The sequence below is a fragment of the Balaenoptera acutorostrata genome, chromosome 13, assembly GCF_949987535.1.
Source record: "Balaenoptera acutorostrata chromosome 13, mBalAcu1.1, whole genome shotgun sequence".
Taxonomy (NCBI): Eukaryota; Metazoa; Chordata; class Mammalia; order Artiodactyla; family Balaenopteridae; genus Balaenoptera; species Balaenoptera acutorostrata.
In genome coordinates, this window is record NC_080076.1 from 86703432 (window position 1) to 86722653 (window position 19222).

The 19222-nt window shown below is 39.8% G+C and overlaps 1 protein-coding gene across 13 annotated transcripts in view; it reads right to left on the reverse strand.

Annotated features, from left to right (window-relative positions):
• The window catches only part of MPHOSPH9 (M-phase phosphoprotein 9), a 55877-nt gene that overhangs the window by 23698 nt on the left and 12957 nt on the right, over window positions 1–19222 (reverse strand). For 12 of the 13 annotated variants that reach the window (XR_009005016.1, XR_009005017.1, XM_007189601.2 and 9 more), the window contains 7 exons: window positions 16116–16206; window positions 14569–14675; window positions 11471–11596; window positions 10847–11307; window positions 10366–10521; window positions 6437–6524; window positions 3742–3957 (listed from right to left, as the gene is read on the reverse strand). Coding sequence is in view for 11 of the 13 variants with exons in the window: in XM_007189601.2 (XP_007189663.2) it covers window positions 3742–3957; window positions 6437–6524; window positions 10366–10521; window positions 10847–11307; window positions 11471–11596; window positions 14569–14675; window positions 16116–16206 (1245 nt within the window). In the remaining 2 variants the exon portion in view is untranslated. The remainder of the gene's footprint in view (window positions 1–3741; window positions 3958–6436; window positions 6525–10365; window positions 10522–10846; window positions 11308–11470; window positions 11597–14568; window positions 14676–16115; window positions 16207–19222) is intronic. The other variant, XM_057526263.1, reaches the window with a different exon arrangement.

Sequence of the window (19222 nt, forward strand, 5' to 3'; positions counted from 1 at the left end):
AATCACAGAATTAGAAAAAACACCCTTTGGCAGCCGCCACAGTAATTAGTGGTTTCAGGCAAGACACATCAGGGCACGCTACAGCTAGTGGGTAAAAGTTTGATGAGAAAAAGGTGATTTACAGAGTCTTAAATTACCCTCTCATAAGTTACATGTTAACTGCAGTGGAGGCGGGGCAGGATATAACTTTACAGTGGAGACCCCTGGCAAACCCCACCTTCACCAAGTGACTGGAGTTGACACTCACACAGTTCCCACGGGCCTCCTAACCGGAAGTGCTAAGAGGGGCTCCTGTGCATCACGACAACCCAATCTAACCGCGAAGAAACACACACCCAAACTAAGGACCATTCCACAATGTGCTGGCCAACGGACTCTCTGTGATGACAGATGCGGTCCCCATGCGCTGCCCGACACCGCAGCCACTACCTACGTGTGACCGCTGAGCACTTGAAATGTGGCCAGTGCAACTGGGGAACTGAACTGTTTGTTTTACTTAACTGTAATCAGTGTAAAGTTAAATAGTCACATGTGGCTAGAGGCTACCATGTTAGACGGCGTAGTTCTATAAAATAATTAGTCTATGATCTTCAAAGAGTTTTAAGGTTATAAAAGACAGAAAAACTGAGGATCTGCTCTAGGTTAAAGGAGATAAAAGAGATGTGACAACTCAATGCAACATGTAGTCCTGGATCAGATCCTGAACAAGGGAAAAAAAGTTTCTTTTGGTATAAGGAATACTTGTGGTATAATTTGCAAAAAATTGAATGGCATGTATAAATTAGATTACTATATTAATGTTAATTTCCTAATTTTGCTATGGTTATATAAAAGACTGCCCTTGTTTTTAAGAAATAGACCTTCAAGTATTTAGAGATGAAGATGCATTATATCTCTAACTTACTCTAAAAAAGTTTGGAAAAAAATTTTTTTTTTTTTTTTTGAAAAAATCTTTAAACTATATGTGGACCAAATGACAAAGCACATATTATAAAATGTTAACTTTCAGAATCTAGGTGAAGGGTATATGAAAATTATTCACACAATTTTTGCAACTTTCTGTAGGTTTGATGTTAAGAAATACAAGTTTTAAAAACCAGGAGCTCATGTACTCACACACACTAAAATTATACTGTTAATGTGTATGAATGAGAACAGTAATAACCAAGCCATGTAAAGTTCTAAACAAATATGGTACACTGAACGGAGTGTTCATATGCACTCCCTCCTGAAACTTTACTAAAATGACTATAAAGGAATAAAAAACATAGGGCTTGCTGGTATGATATGTCCAGAATGGTACTTTACCTCTGTGATTTTCCTCCTAATAACCCTAGTCTAATCATGAGAAAAATATTAGACAAATCCCAAGGGACATACTGCAAACTACCTGCCCAGTTCTCCTCAAAACTGTCAAGATCATGAAAAACAGGAAAAGTCTGAGAAACTGTCACAGCCAAGAGGAGCCTAGGAAGACATGAAGACCACATGTAATCTGGTCTGCTAGAGGGAGTCCTGGAGCAGAAAAAGAACATTAGGAAAAAAGCAAGGAAATCTGAATAAACTGTGGTGTTTACTTAATAATAATGTATCAATATTGGCTCATTGGGACTTCCCTGGTGGTCCAGTGGGTAAGACTCCCCGCTCCCAATGCAGGGGCCAGGGTTCGATCCCTGGTCAGGGAACTAGATCCCACATCCATGCTGCAACCAAGAGTCCACATGCCTTAACTTAGAAGGCTGCATGTGGCAACTAAGACCCGGAGCAGCCAAAATAAACAAACATTAAAAAAAAAAAAAAATTGGCTCATTAATTGTGGCCAAGGTATCATACTAATGCAAGATGTTAATAACAGGGGAAATGGTGTGGGGCATATGGGAACACTCCACTATCTCCTCAATTTTTCTGTAATTCTAACTGTTCTAAAAAATAAAGTATTTTTTAAAAAGTAAAGTGTGACTGCAACTATAAAAGTTTTCAGATATGGAAGGCCTCAAAATTTGTCTCTTATGCCTTCTTTTTCTCAGGAGATGTACTCTAGCAAAACAGAGTTAAACCAAGAAAGAAGATATAGAATCCACACAAAAGGACAGATTCAATACAGGAAAGAAGTGAAGCCAATTCCCAGGATGATGACAAAGGCAAGTCCTAGAAATCTGTGTATCAGACCTCAAGGGCAATCAGTTCAGACTGAAGCAAAGATACTGGGGAGGCAGGAGGAAAGGAAGTGCTATGCATGTAAAAAAACTAAGCAAGCAGATAAAAAGACAAGGCAATTATTAAGTCTAGGAAAAATAAAAATTGTAAGAGAAAGGAAATGCAATCACTGAACACTGCAACTTAGCTCTGAAAAATATTTGCATAGACATAAGAAACACTGAATTCTGATTCATTTATAAATGATAATATATCATATTTAAAGTCTAAGACACCACTAACTAGAAATCATGCTATTTAATATTATTTACTAAAATACTAAGAGGAAAAAGTGCTGCCAATTAAAATATGACACTATAAAGATGAACTCCAATTTCTGAGTTGTTCAAATGTAAAAGAATAAGCTTCTCAGAATCAATTTAATATATCAATCACATTGGAAAGAGCGGGGGAGTGTTTGTTTGGGGAGCAAATGGTATAAGAAAGCTACACTGTGACCTTGCACAGAGGGTAGTCAATATATAATGTCTGAAACTGACGGGGGGGGGGGGGGGGGGGGGGGGGGGAAAGAGCAATGTAAGTTTGTTACTTAGAAACATGGAGCAAAACTTTAGAAGGAATGGCTAAAAGAGCTGAAAATAATGGCTTCTAGGGTAGAGGACTCCAAGATAGGGAGAGGTGAAGAAGACTGCTGTTTCTCATTTGATATTTGACCATTTAAACCATTTACATGTATTACCTTCATGAAAATAAATTTTAAAAAACAAAGCAGCGGGCTTCCCTGGTGGCGCAGTGGTTGAGAATCTGCCTGCTAATGCAGGGGACACGGGTTCGAGCCCTGGTCTGGGAGGATCCCACATGCCACGGAGCAGCTGGGCCCGTGAGCCACAATTGCTGAGCCTGCACGTCTGGAGCCTGTGCCCCGCGACGGGAGGGGCCGCGATAGAGAAAGGCCCGCGCACCGCGATGAAGAGCGGTCCCCGCACCGCGATGAAGAGTGGCCCCCGCTTGCCGCAACTGGAGAAAGCCCTCGCACGAACCGAAGACCCAACACACCCAAAAATAAATAAATAAATAAATAAATAAATAAGAAAATCCTTTAAAAAAAAAAAAAAAAAAAAAGCAGCAAGAATCAAATCTAAAGCTATGAGGAAGAAAATATCAACAGCCGAAATACTTTCAGATTTTACTTAAAAAAAAAAAACAAAAAACCTAAGCCAGTTTCAATGTTATACAAATCTAAATTTTAAGTGAAATTAAATCAAAGTGAGAAATTTTATCAAGCCTGTTCTAAATCTGGTCCGCTGTACCTGCCAGACACACAGATGTTGCTTTAAGATAGCTCAAAGGCTGCCCTGCTAGAAACAGAAAGGTGTGGGAGTGACACCATAGTTCTGAAAGCCCTGACTTCCTGCTTTAAGATAAGACCCAACTAACTCGATCAGAAAAGTATACGTATATTTGCAGCTACAGCAAAGTTACATAAAATGAAAATAAACACGGAAAAAATCGTAATAGCTTGTAAGACTACAATATCTGAAATTACTTTTAGCCAACCACGTCACTGAGTTACTTGTCACTTACATCTTGAAACATTTTATTTTCTTGTTTTAGTCTTGCTTCTTTATCATCTGAGAGTTTGTAAGCATTCTCAAATGCCTCTTCTAAATCCTGAAGTCTAGATTTCAGTCGAATGATGGTATTGTCTTTTTCTTTATTACTTGTTCTCATTTCCTCAATTCGTTCCTGCAAAATTTTGGAGGCACTGCTGGCTGCACTGAAGCGTTCTCTAAGATCACTCTACAAAACAAAGACAAGGATAATACATTGTTTTTAATAATAATAAAAAAATAGATGTCTCAATAGCAGCTAATAATCTGTGGACATTAAATAGAAAAGTAATAAAACAAAACACATAAATGGAAATGAACAAATTTGATATTCTCTTATATCCTGGGATGGAGACTAGAAAGGATTACCCTATAGAATAATACACAGAAAACCACTGTCTGAGGCATTCTGATTCCAGGACTCACCTGTAGATGACTTTAATGAGGAAAAAATAACCATGGCTATTAGGGAAATGATTCCAAAAGCATAGCTGGAATTTGTTGCCCCACATTAATATTTATTTATTTATTTATTTTTAAAATTTTATTTATTTATTTATTTATGGCTGTGTTGGGTCTTCGTTTCTGTGCAAGGGCCTTCTCCAGTTGTGGCAAGTGGGGGCCACTCTTCATCGCGGTACGCGGGCCTCTCACTATCGCGGCCTCTCTTGTTGCGGGGCACAGGCTCCAGACGCACAGGCTCAGCAGTTGTGGCTCACGGGCCTAGTTGCTCCGCGGCATGTGGGATCTTCCCAGACCAGGGCTCGAACCTATGTCCCCTGCATTGGCAGGCAGACTCCCAACCACTGTGCCACCAGGGAAGCCCCCCCACATTAATATTTAGAGGGACAAAAGCATTTCTTACCCTATTCTCTCACTTACAATGAAAATAAAAGAGAAAATTCAAAACATCTGATATGTCAATATTCATTCAACAATCATTAATTGCAAATCCACTAGATGGCAGGCACTAGGGTGCTAGAAATATAAGATTAACAAGAGGACTTCCCTGGTGGTGCAGTGGTTAAGAATCACCTGCCAATGCAGGGGACATGGGTTCAAGCCCTGGTCCGGGAAGATCCCACATGCCACGGAGCAACTAAGCCCGTGCACCACAACTACTGAGCCTGCGCTCTAGAGCCACAACTACTGAACCTGTGTGCCACAACTACTAAAGCCCATGCGCCTAGAACCCATGCTCCACCTCAATGAGAAGCCCACGCACCACAATGAAGAGGAGCCCCTGCTCACCGCAACTAGAGAAAGCCTGTGGGCAGCGAAAGACCCAGCACGGCCAAAAATAACTAAATCAATTAATTTAAAAAAAAAAAAAAAAGATCAACAAGAAAGGTCCCTGACTTCATGAAGTTTATAGCTCAGGAGGAGACAAAGATAACTTAAAAAAACATCTTTAGGGGCTTCCCTGGTGGCGCAGTGGTTGAGAATCTGCCTGCCGGTGCAGAGGACACAGGTTCGAGCCCTGGTCTGGGAAGATCCCACATGCCACGTAGCGGCTAAGCCCGTGAGCCACAACTACTGAGCCTGCGCGTCTGGAGCCTGTGCTCCGCAACGGGAGAGGCCGCGACAGTGAGAGGCCTGCGCACTGTGATGAAGAGTGGCCCCCGCTCGCCACAACTGGAGAAAGCCCTCGCACAGAAATGAAGACCCAACACAGCCAAAAATAAATAAATAAATAAATAAATAAATTCATTTAAAAAAAACCATCAAAACTATCCCGGTTTCAGCACCAAAAAACAACAAAAAACAACAAACAAACAAAAAACCCATCAAAGACAAAGAAACAATGTCTAGAATATAACTGGCATTTTGCAGCAAAACACTGTTTGTAAAATTATGCACAGAAGAATAAAACTTGGTAATGCATGGGAAAGAAAAGTTATTTAAGAGGAAAAGGTTAAGCATTCCTAGTTATACACCCAAGAAAGCTGAAAATGCATCCACATAAAATCTTGAAAATATAAATGTTCGTAGCACTATCATTCATAATAGCCAAAAAGTGAAAATAACCCAAACATCCATCACCTGATGGATGGATAAACAAAATGTGGTGTATCCATACTACAGAATATTACTCAGCCATAAAAAAGAGCGAAGTCCTGGTCCATGCTACACTATGGATAAACCTTGAAAACCTGATGCTCAGTGAAAGCAGCCAGACACACAAGGTCACATATGGTTTGATTCCATTGACATCAAATACCCAGAATAGGTAAACCCATAGAAGCAGAAGGCAGAGTAGTGGTTGCTAATGGCTGAGAAGAGCATGTACTGGGGGGAGGTGGCTAAGAGGTTTGGGGTTTCTTTCTGAGTGAGAAAATGTTCTAAAATTAATTGTGGTGATAGTCGCACAAATTTGTGAATATACTAAAGGCCACTGAATTGTACACTCTAGAAGGATGAGTTTCATGATATGCAAATTATATCCCAAATAAAAAATAAAATTTTTAGAGGGTAAAAGTTTATAGTATCATATGAAGCCAGCAGCATTCAAAATATAAACGTAACAATAAGACATCCTAAAGGAGAAGACAAGCAACATATAACCAATTTTTTATAAAACTATTCATTTGTCTCTAAAGTTCAATTAATAAAAAAGCTTACATTTTTAACATTAAGCCACTAGAACAAAAAATAGAGTACTTACTTACCATTTCTCTTTCCAGCAAGTTATTCTTATTTTCAAGTGTTCTCACACGACTAGTAGCTTCATTCAGAGCACTATCTAACTGGCCACATCTAGAAACCATATATTGAAACAAAACAATCAAAGACAAAATCCTTTCTCTTAAATGTATTATAAAAATCTAACTGATTCTCCAATATATCTCGTAAAACAAATTCTCCAATGTTAGCCAAGACTAAGGATGCCATTTTAGTAAAATATACCCAATGAACCTGATATTATAGTATCCGGAAAAAATTAAAAATGATATGAAAAGAAATATCAGGTGAACAAAGCAAGATATAAGCAGGTATTTGTACATTCACATTCATAGCAGCATAAATTCACAATAGCCAAAAGATGGAAGCCACCTAAGTGTCCACCAAGGGATGAATGGATATAAACAAAATGCAGTGTGTGTGTGTGTGGGGGGGGGGGGGTGGTGTGTACAATGAAGTATTATTCAATGTTAAAAAGGAAAGAAATTCTGACACATGCTACAACATGGAAGAACCTCAAGGACATTATGCTGAGTGAAATAAACCAGACACAAAAGGACAAACACTGTGATTCCATTTATACAAGGTACCCAGAAGCATCAAATTAATAGAGACAAAGTAGAATGATGGTTGCCAGGGGCTGGAGGGAGGGGGTAATGGGGAGTTATTGTTTTATGGGTACAGAATGACAGTTTTGCAAGATAAAAAAAGTTCCGGAAATGGATACTGGTGACAGTTGCACAGCAATGTGAATGGACAATGCCAGTGAACTGTAAACTTAAAAATAGTTAAAATGGTAGATTTTGTTATTTTATCACATTAAAAAATAAAAATTAAATATGCAAGATATAGAAAACTGCATAAAATAACTTGATCTATGAAGAAAATATATATGTATATGCATTACAATTTCTGGAGGGATGCAAAAAATTAAGTCTAGGATGTGAAAATAGAAGATGGGGTAGAAAGACTTCATATTGGGCTTCCCTGGTGGCGCAGTGGCTGAGAATCTGCCTGCCAATGCAGGGGACACGGGTTCGAGCCCTGGTCTGGGAAGATCCCACATGCCACGGAGCAACTGGGCCCGTGAGCCACAACTACTGAGCCTGCGCGTCTGGAGCCTGTGCCCCGCAACGGGAGGGGCCGCGATAGTGAAAAGGCCCGCGCACCGCGATGAAGAGCGGCCCCCGCACCGCGATGAAGAGTGGCCCCCACTTGCCGCAACTAGAGAAAGCCCTCACACGAAAACTAAGAGACCCAACACAGTCATAAATAAATAAATAAAATAAATAAATAAAGTATTAAAAGACTACCTTTATTAAAAAAAAAAAAAAGAAAGACTTCATATTAAATCCTTCTGTACTATTTCAAATCAGCATGAATGTTATTCTTATAATTAAAGACTTTCTTTGTAAAGTTAATTACCATAGAACCTCAAAATAAGAAAATACATGGAAGAATTTGGTCACCATTTTGAATCAGTGTTCAATGATGTGTTGCGAATAAAAGCTAATATTTATTCGGCACTGACTACACACTCAGTCTATGTTAAGCACTTTGCATTCATCCTCACAATCCTGTGAGTTAGGACTGCCATCATTCCCATTTTACAGATGAGAATACAGAGACAGAGAAGTTAAGTTCCTCCAGAGTCACACTGGGATTCTAAGCCAGGCAGTCTGGCTCCAGAGTCATGCTCCTACCCGCTATGCATTAATGCCTTGCAGAAATGAAATACTGATGAAACTGTTCTTGAAACAAAGATCACTAAATAGTCAAGTGTTGCTGTGTTGTTATTTTTCTGTTGTAATTACCTCACTGATTCCGGTATGCCAGAGATCTCATCCCTCAAGTTGCAATTGTGTGACAATGTAAGTGTTAATGGTCCCATCTGCAATAGCAGTGGGATTCCCCAATTTGCAATTCTGAAATCTGAAAAAAATTGCTGTGTATACTGACAATATAATATTGGTTTTTGTCTTAGGTAAATCATTTTTCCAGTTCTAAATAACTGCAACTTCCTATTTTGTTTCTACTGTCCTCTGTAACACAGTTTTATATGGTAGGCCAAATCAAGCCCTTTAGGGGTAGTGGTAGGAGAAAATAATGCGTTGCTCTTCATTTGCACGCTATCAGTACATTTACTCGACTACCTAGATTGCTGTTGTTACTGTTATAACATGACCACTTATTTAAAGCCCTGACTTCCAATTTGCTCCTCCTACATTCTCTCACTGCTCCGTGTGCTCTAGCAGCTTCTAGACATAAAGATGTTTTAATTAGCTCCCCTTCTTTGGCACCCCGTCTTTGACCTAACAAGGTCTACTGGTCGGCTTCTTTCAGACTTCTGTTTTCCAACAGGAAGTACCTGTGGTCATCTGTGCCTTCTTAAAAAACAAAACAAAACAAAAATAAGAACCAACTTCTCCCAGCCTGGTATCTACTCTTTTCTTTTTGTCCTAGAAAACCTAAAACTGGCCTTTTTTCCTGGCTCTTTTCAAAGTACTTCTCTGCCATTGTACCCCCATCGCCACCACCAACAGCAAAATGGAAGCTACAGAAAGGCTCAGGATCAAGACAGCATGTTAACTACCACAGCGACCACACACTAGTACAAAAGCTAGTTTTCCGGGCTTCCCTGGTGGCGCAGCGGTTAAGCATCCACCTGCCAATGCAGGGGACACGGGTTCAAGCCCTGGTCCAGGAAGATCCCACATGCTGCGGAGCAACTGAGCCCGTGCTCCACAACTACTGAGCCTGCGCTCTAGAGCCTGCAAGCCACAACTACTGAGCCCTTGCCACAACTACTGAGCCCATGTGCCTAGAGCCCTTGCTCCACAACAAGAAAAGCCACTGCAATGAGAAGGCTGCACACCGCAACAAAGACCCAACACAGCCAAAGAGATAAATAGATAAATAAATAAATAAAAGCTAGTTTTCCTAGAATTCTCCAAGTTAAACTGTTAACTGGATCAGATTTCAGTTCCTTCCCAATCTTTTCTCAAGGGGTTTTGTCTTTTTTTCCCTAGAGAAGACTTTGCTGTCACCTAGACTCCACCAGTTTTCAATCTGTTTAATTCCATTTGTAAAGTATGTTGCAAGTACGCTGTTATTTTTTAATTTTTTTAATTTTTTTTTTGGCCATGCCGCATGGCATGTGGGATCTCAGTTCCCCGACCAAGGATCGAACCCAAGCCACCTGCAGTGGAAGCATGGAGTCTTAAATTAACCACTGGACAGCCAGGGAAGTCCCTCAAGTATGCTGTTATTAATATTAGTAAAAGCATCAAATTTTGTAAATGATTCTCTCTCTGAAATAAGTGGAAAGCTATCCCTAGTATAAGACCATTCTCCCTTGTGTGTCTATGGTTTTTTTGAATGAGATAACTGTTTCCACAGGTTCAAGAGTGTCTGGGTTAAAGTTATGCATATCTGGGTATGAAGAAAGGTTGAGAACTGCCCCAGGACATCAATCATAGACTTATTAGGGAATCCGTAGAGCATTAATCCTCCCATAAATGACATTCCTTTACATATACAAAATCTGCTCAACTATCTCAGTATTGCGCCCACACAAAACAAATGTCCTCATCAATTATCAGTGTTTTGTAAGAGGATGGCTCAAATCTTTATTTTTTGGCTGCACCCACGGCTTGCGGGATTTTAGTTCCCCAACCAGGGATTGAACCCGGGCCCTAAGCAGTGAGAGCAAGGAGTCCTAACCACTGGACTGCCAGGGAATTCCCTCAAATCTTTAAAAATAATTACCTAGGCAAACATGTTTCTGTGTGAAAATTTTCAAATCTAAAGCACACGTTTTCAAAGTGTTTTAACATCACAATATATTATACTTTAGGGAAAATAATATATCCAAGTTGGAGAAACACTAACTTTACAGTTAAATTATAAGTCTTACCTGTCTACAAGAATTTGATTGGTTTTCTTCCAATCTTCAACTGCAGAAATTTCTTTTGCCTCCAGTTTCTGTTTCAAACTATTTATTTCTGATTCATAATAAGCTCGAAGATCTGCTATGTGTCGAGCATGCTTTTCCTTCAGGTTCTGCCTAACCCTGTTGGTGAGAGGAAAAAACATCATTTAGAAAGCATCTCCTCACTATCTCGATAAGAAAAACCAAGAACATAATGATTCTCATACACAAAAATACAGGCTTTTTCCTTTATACACCCACAGAAAATATAATAGATTAATACACAAAATGACAACTAATAAAGCAAAAAAAAAAAGACATTATATTTTAGATGGTCTACCTTATAAACATATTATCTTTTTAATTTTTTATACATTACTGAAGTTCAATAAAAACAATTTTCATCATTCAAACAGACATCATAAAAAACCTATTGACATTACAAGCCATTCACTGAAATACATACTTAGACAATATCACAGGATCTTCCAGGGAAGTCAGTGAAATGCATTCTGGGACACCACTGGCTGTACCTGGAAGCTGGGACTGACTGACTGAGGCAAAAGGTACCAGGCCAGTGTTTTCTTCATCTACACTGTTGACTGAGATGTCGTTACTACCAATAGTATATACTGCAGGAAACGTGGAACTGGTCCTACTTTCATTTTGGAACGCATGATTTTTCCAAGAGTCCACTGGAGAAACTTTTGTATTTGAAGGATATTTTGGGAATCCAGATAACTGAGAAGTAACATGACTTGCTTGTGAAAACGAGTCTATGTCAGAGTGACTAGCCATACTAGGTTCTAGAACAGAGTCCGGTGAGAAGGATATTCTGTCATCAAGGGCATTCAAAAAGCCATGTGGCTGAATCCCTGAAATCTGCTGACTTGGCTTCATGTGTAATGTTGGGTCTAGAGTCAGTACCTAGAAATAAGACAGACAACAGTAAGCTCTTGCCCTCTGTACTCAGTTTTTGTTTTTCAAGTGAGTAGGCTTTAGATCTCCTAGGGAAAAGGAAGCTCAAGATGAGAGTTAAGAGTCATGAGGCATCTTTCATTGTCACTCAGCAGAGTGCTGTCAACTTTACCTCCGGTGGATGATTTGGGTTGGAAGCAGAAGGGAGATTCCTCTCAGGTAACTGCTTATTTTCCCTCTGTTTTTTATGATAAATATCCTTCAGTGATGGTAGCTTCATCTCATTACTAGTATTAGACTTAAAGATACGAAACAAAATTATTTAAATATTATCAACGAATCAATGATGAAAAAAGTTTACTTTCCTGATATCAAGATCAGCACCATAAAAAGATTTTTGAAAAATTTAAAATAAACTGAGATGCCAGACTGCCAGATTTGTAATAAGAGTTTGGAAGTCATTACCTATTATGAGGCTCCCTCAGAATGAAAAAATTTTCATACCCTCTAACAATAAATATTAAGGGGATAATTTAAACCTAAGATATTTAGCAGCCTAAGAACACTTCCAAAGAATAAAATCCTTGGTAATCTCCTTACTCAAAATAAGAACCAAGTTTTGAGGTAAGAAAAGACTTCATAATGAATGGAGGAATCAGAGCAAGAAGACTTCTGGCCAGATTAATTTCCTGTGACTCAAAGGGACAGGTGTCAAAAGGTGGAGTTCCCCAGCTCTGTAGTTATATTCGTGTTTAAGAGTTGGCAGACAACAAGAAGTGTTAAGAAAGAAGTTACCCAATGAAAATAAGACCTTTTTTTAATTAGTAAAATAAGAAGATACGGGGACTTCCCTGGTGGCACAGTGGATAGGACGCCTCACTCCCAATGCAAGGGACCCGGGTTTGACCCCTGGTCGAGGAACTAGATCCCACATGCATGTTGCAACTAAGAGTTTGCATACCACAACTAAGGAGCCCACATGCCGTAACTAAGACCCCATACAACCAAATAAATAAATAAATATTTTTTTTAAAAAAAGAAGAAGAAGATACAATCCTAACTTCTACAGCTGAAATCAGGGCTTTGCTACACTGGAAGTGTTACAAACCTAAACTCCAAATATTAAAACACTGGGCTTAAATTATTTCAACGTGGGACTTATTGTAGGGCATGACAGGGGTACCATTTAACCCTGGGCCTCAAATTTAAACCGTGGACATTCTCTCAAATGAGATTACAGATTCAGCGAGAGATACATTGAAAGCACTGAAAGAACACATTCGTCCTATAGCTTTAAACTTTTAAACTGTCCCATTTCCAGACCCTACATAGACAGACTGCAGAGCACCATGAACTAATGTTTTTTTTAATAAACTCTATAACTAGCTTGTGAAAAAGACAATTAATTATACTTTTTGTGTGTGCATTAAAGGCATTAATTTGTTAAATGTAAACACTTAAAATTTACCACAATTTCTATAATCCTGCTTTGAAATTTTACTTTCTATATACCAACAACCTGGAAGCCTTTTCAAGCACTGAAATCTATGCCAAGCAGCAGCTCTTGGACTATGGCTACAGCCTGAGGAATCCTGCCCTGGGTGAACAGTTGCAACTATTCTATATTTAGAGTTCATTGTAGTACGAAGTAATATTTTTCACCACCTTTGTTTTTTGGTGTGCCGAGTGGCTTGTGGGATGTTAGTTCCCCGACCAGGGACTGAACCCAGGCCCTCGGTAGTGAGAGCTCAGAGTCCCAACCACTGGACTGCTAGGGAGTTCCCTTTTCACCACTTTTATGATTTCTCTTCTTGTCATATTTTAACATCTCTGAAGTGAGGATGTCTCTTGTAATTAACAGCATCTTACAAATGCCTTTGGTCAAGTAGCAGCTGTGACATAATTGTCACTGCCTGCTCATAAGCAAATAAAAAAGCTTTCAAAATTGGCCAAATAGGTGTCAGCAGCTTGGAAGAAAATCCTAGAGGCTACGCTGGAACCCCTGAGAAGCAATATTTAAGGGACAGTGAATTAGACATGTTTAGCAACATTCCCCATCTGAGAGTCAAAAGCAGGCCAGTCCTACATAACTACTAAGCCAGGTAAAAACTCAGCACCAAGGCCTTTCATCCTTTTTTAAAGAAATGCCAAGTCACCAATGCTCTTGGTGGCCCGAGGGAAATGGCATGTGGAAAACACAGAAACCAACACTGACTTAAAAAGAAAGGAGTGTGGAGTGTAAGCTCCTGTAGGTAAAGAAGTTTCAACTAATTTACTTCATTTATATTATCCATAAGTATGTACGAGAATTATAGGATAAAAATATATGTTTACGTCTACAAAATATAAATTCTAAGGGATAAGAAAGCATTGTATCCATCTGATTGATGAATTTTTTTTCTTGGTAGAATATGAAACAGGAAGTCTTAAAATTGATGGCAACTTTATATTTTGAGTCAACAAAATATAGTGTTAATTTACTGATGCTGAAGACCAAGAAACACACACAGTGAGCCCTGTAATTGCAAAGCCCACTGAGTCCCCCAGACCCCTCAATCTCACTTCCCCCACCCTTCCTTCTTAGTGTTTATCTGTCTCTGTTTTCCTCCTTTCCTGAAGGACAGAATGCTGGTTCCCACCCTCTCTGGGACTCCAATGTCCAAAAATACACTGGTCCCACGTTGTCCTGTCCATCTATGCCTGTCACTCGTGTTTACAGCTCTCCTGGTTACTTTAATTGTATCTCTCCTTTCCTCCAACCTATTCTCTCATCTCCTGATCTAAACACAGAAGTGAGATATATACATCGATGTACACATACTGGATATTTTTATTTCTTTGCTCTGAAGTCAACAAAATATTTACATTTCTTGCTCAAAGAAAATCAAAACAGCAAATTAAATTGCTCATAATTATGACACAAACGGATCAGTGGGAGGGTGTTACAGAACAGAAAATCAAAACCACGTCTGGGAACGGGGGAAGAAGTTTATTTGTGTACCTACTGTATTTAAAATAGTGGGCACAAAACCATGTCATTTATTTTCACAAAACACTAACCAGGCATTTTTAATTCCATTTTTAAGTAACGTTCCTACGATCACATAGGCAGTGAATGACAGAGACCAAATCTGAAAGCAGGCGGATATGATTTAAAGCCCATGCATTTTTCTGTATATCAGAAATTGAAAAATACGAACTTTGTAAATGAAATAGTGTATACAACTGTATAACACAAATACACACGTGCATCGTGGGTTATTAAATTACCTGGCTTGGTGATACATCCGTGGAGGAGGCTGGAACAAACGTCTTCTCTAAAGTCTCAGGCAGAGAGTGATACATGTCCTTCTCCTCCAGTTTCCAGTAAGTCAGTCCTAATGTGAACAAATACACAGCATAGATAAGGGTGAGGAAAAAGAACAAAAATACTTTCTAGAGTAACTTATTTCTACCTAAAGAAAATTAAACATGGGAAGTATGTGTTCTAGAATAACTTATTTTTACCTAAAGAAAATTAAATACGGGAAGTTTTTGGCTATCTGGATAGAGGAAATTGAATTTGGAAGGGAAAAAATTCACATAAATGCCTTGCCATGTAAGAGTCGTAACTTAATGATCCAAATATTTTAAACTGAACTATCATATTATTAAAAGTCAAGATAAACTCGTGCAATTTGAAATATATTTTTTTAAAAGACAATTCCTTTATGCACAGTACAGACTTACATAGAAGCAATCTAAAGAATTCAATAATTCAAATCCTTATTGAGCGTTTACTGTACCAGCTGGGGAGGAGGAGGCGAGAAGAGCAAGCCGTGCACTGTAAGTCAATCATGCAGTACACACAGCATGTCAGAAGGTGGTAAGCACTCTAGTAAAATGTAAAAATCAGTGTAAGGGAATATGCAGTGCGTGGGGAAGGGAGGGCAGACGCTCTTTTTGAATAGGGTGGTCAAGGTTGGCCGTGTTAGCCATATATGAGGGAGCTCCCCCGCAAGGGGCGGGGGAGAACATTCCACACACAGGAAGCAGCCAAAGCAAAAGCCCTAAAATGAGAACTTATCTGGCATATTTGAGCAAACAGCCTCTCCACTGAAGCAGAGAAAGGGAGAGAGCAGCAGACAGCAAGGTCAAAGAGCAGAGCCAGATGTCTCCGGGCCTGCAGGCCTCTGTGAGGACAGACTCCCTCCCGACTGTTACTCTGCGGGAAGTGGACCCGCCGCAGGGCTTGAGCAGAGGAGTCACAAGATCTGACCTGTCTTTAAAAAGGATTGCATTGGCTACTGTGTGGAGAACAGATGGAAGCTGCAAGGGTGAAAGCAGAGAAGCTGGTTAGGAAGCTCGCGGGAACCCAGGGGACAGGTGATGGGGCTCTGCTAGGGTGAGAGCAGGAAGGTGGTGACAGGTGATCGGATCATGGTAATTTTCACAAGGCAAAGCTAATTCATCCTGAATTGGATGTGGGATTGTGGGAAAAAGGAGTCAGTATGTAAAGCCATTAAAGCTAAAATAAGCTCACCGTGGAGAGTAAAGAATGGCTTACAGACAGTTTGAATTTCTTAATTCATTTTGGAGTATCTGAAAAATGCTGAGATGATTTTTGCAGCTGTTTGAAATAACTGCAAAAGTACTTCTTTCTATCTTTACAGAACTTGTAACACAAAGTAAGGCAAGTGAGGAAGTTACAGCTACCAGAGGCACAAGACAACACATAATACTTTTATAGAAACCACTCTAATATACATGATTATCACCCTATGAGAAATGCACACGTTATTATTTTGAAAAAAACTCTAGAAATATAAGTATCATACCTGCTCCTGAATCAGACATCCAATAATTTGGACTCTCATCTGGTTTGTTGAGGTAAAAAGCTCGAGAATGTGTAGCAGCAGTGAAATCAGACTACAATTCAAGAAAGAAAACCATTAGTTGCCAGCTAAAAATCATTAGGCACAAACTGCTGACGCAAGAAGTAAGAGCCAGGTGTCAAACCCAGGCGTAGAGAAACTTTCAGAGGTTCACAAAGAAAGCAAGCCTGGTTTTCCCCATGGTTACAAGAATCGCAAAATGATAGGAATTAACAATGAAGGATTTTCTATTCCTGTGTAATTTACAAAAGTTTATTTTGATTCTCTGTGGAGATGAAAGAGGAAACCGGAAGCAGATGTTATGAGTTCAGAATGAAAATGTATTTATGGACTTCCCTGGTGGCGCAGTGGTTAAGAATCCGCCTGCCAATGCTGGGGACACAGGTTCGAGCCCTGGTACGGGAAGATCCCACGTGCCGCGGAACAACTAAGCCCATGTGCCACAACTACTGAGCCTGTGCTCTAGAGCCCGCGAGCCACAACTACGGAGCCCATGTGCCACAACTACTGAAGCCTGCGCACCTAGGGCCCGTGCTCCACAATGAGAAGCCACTGCAATGAGAAGCCCGTGCACCGCAACAAAGAGTAGCCCCCGCTCACCACAACTAGAGAAAGCCCGCGCACAGCAACGAAGACCCAACACAACCAAAAATAAATTAATTTTTTTAACAAAAGAAAATGTATTTATAATTTGCCATCAACTTCCAAAAGAAACTTCAAGTGCCTAGAATTAAAGTCATTTAGTATAAAAATTAGTGTAAAAGCCATAACAATTCATTTTTATCATTAAGACTACAATAAATCAACTCTAAAAGCTGCATATCAATAATTAATATGAACTTTAAATAGTAGACTACATCTTATATGCAAATAATTGGTTACCAGAAAGGGCTAAAAATGCTTACTTATCCTCAATTCTAATAAAAATTCTAAGCTAAACTCTCCTCACAATATCTCTGGTATTATCACAAGAAATCTGTTTCCCCAGAGAGATATGTGATTTTCATCGGAATTTTTCTTATCAGTTCCACCAACATCAAACTTTTAATTCCTGTTAAAAAGTATTTAGCTCTACCTGCTTACAAGCACCTGTGAACCCACTGAAAAAGCAAAAGCGCACTAAGCTGATGACATTCTATACACCAAGGAGGGGTTATCCCCTCAGCCTTCTAAGGCACCACTTTAGCCTCCTTTTCATCAAATGTCTCTCCTAAAACGCCTACCTGTTCAAATTTCTGTCGCGCCTCTGTACTTAACAGACCAAGAGAAGCTGACTGCAAAAGACTAAGTGAAAAATCCCAATTAAAATATTTTGACTTTTTCCCGGTTCTTTGGTGTAAAACTTAACGCGCTCAGTCGACACACGCCCCCTTGGCTGGAGGGGGCTCACCTCACACGGCTGCCTGCTGCACTCTTCCAGGCCACCAGGCATCGGCTGAAGAAAACAGGCCCGGCTTTTAAAGAGCAACGAAAAGTATGGTGCAAGGAAAGCCCTTCCCAAGAAGCTGGCCTCAGCCTAGCACAGGATCTTCATCAGTAACAGCCGAGCAGCATCTGAAAAACCACCATGGAGCCCACACCTGGGGAAGTGGTAACAGGCAGTCTGTCCCAGACAAAGGACCAAGGAAACAAAGACCGACTTGAGCTTTGGAAAATCCTTGTGCTAAACAATATCCAGTTTCAAGACATGCTTCAAAATAGCTAGGACCCAAAATAAACTACCTTGTATAAAAAGAAAATTGGATCCCAAGAGAATTCTGATCATAAAGATTCCCTGGATTTAGACTGAAAATGGAAAAAAAACAATGGGAGAAGAGAAAGGATGAACTAAAGAAGAAAGTTCCAACTTTTGTGAATCCACAGAATTTGATTCAGAATTATGCAGGTAAGAAGTGCATTTCAGGTGTGGTGTCTTTGATTCAATAACCACCATTACCTGAAAGCCATGTAAAACTTGGACATACCAAAGAAACTTGATTTCCCCTAATGATTTAATAGCAAAAATATCTAATTCACCTTTAAAAAATAGGAAAAATAAAACTTGTCCAGAGATGATCAAAGAAAAGGAAAAATTCAAAGGGAATCATGCCCTCATCACAGCTTTACCCTCTGCGCAACTGACATCCCCAGAGGCAGAACAGGCTACTAGGTAGACCTATCCCCCCAAGGGCATTTCTCAGGCAGTCTCTGATCCTTCAGCTGTTTGTCTGATTCTCCACTGAATCAAGGGAGAAAATTAGGCTAGATCATTGGTTCCAAGCTTTACAGCACATAAGAATCACCTGAGGAGGTTTTAAACCACCTGATCATAGGTCACAACTGCACCAATGAGGACAGGCCGCCTGGGGCTGGCGGCCAGTCATAAGTAGATTTTTAAGGCTCCTCAGGTGACTCCAATGTGCAGCAAATTCTGGAAACCACAGGGCTACATGGAACAAATACCGATCCACAGCCACAAAAGACAGTGAGTCCACTGAGTTACACACCACAAATCCAAAGTTCATCAGAAGTGAAAAAGTCTCCACAACTGAGTTTCAGTTAAGGTAAAAACAGAAAAAATGAAGCTACTATATATGAAAACATTCTCCATTTCTGCCAACCTATTCCAATGAAAAAAACAACTTTCACCCCAGTCTCCAAATGCTTTTATGCCACCACACCAAATAAGGATACCATGCTTGATGGCGCACAGGTTCAAAAGAACAGAGCTACCAATACAGCACCAGCCCCCAAGGCTTGATGGTTCATGTAGCTTCTTCACCTTCATTTCCCTCCTCAACACAAATCTGAGTAAGTTAAAAAAATGATGATATCAAGAAGCCTAAGTATCATGGGCTGAAGAAAGAAAATTTACTGCAAGAGAAATATTGCCTTATGAAGGCTGAGGGACTGCCTTCTTACGACTTCTACTCTTTTTTTTAAAATTAATTTATTTTTGGCTGCGTTGGGTCTTTGTTGCTGTGTGCGGACTTTCTCTAGCTGCGGCGAGCAGGGGCTGCTCTTCATTGCAATGCATGTGCTTCTCATTGCGGGGGCTTCTCTTGTTGCGG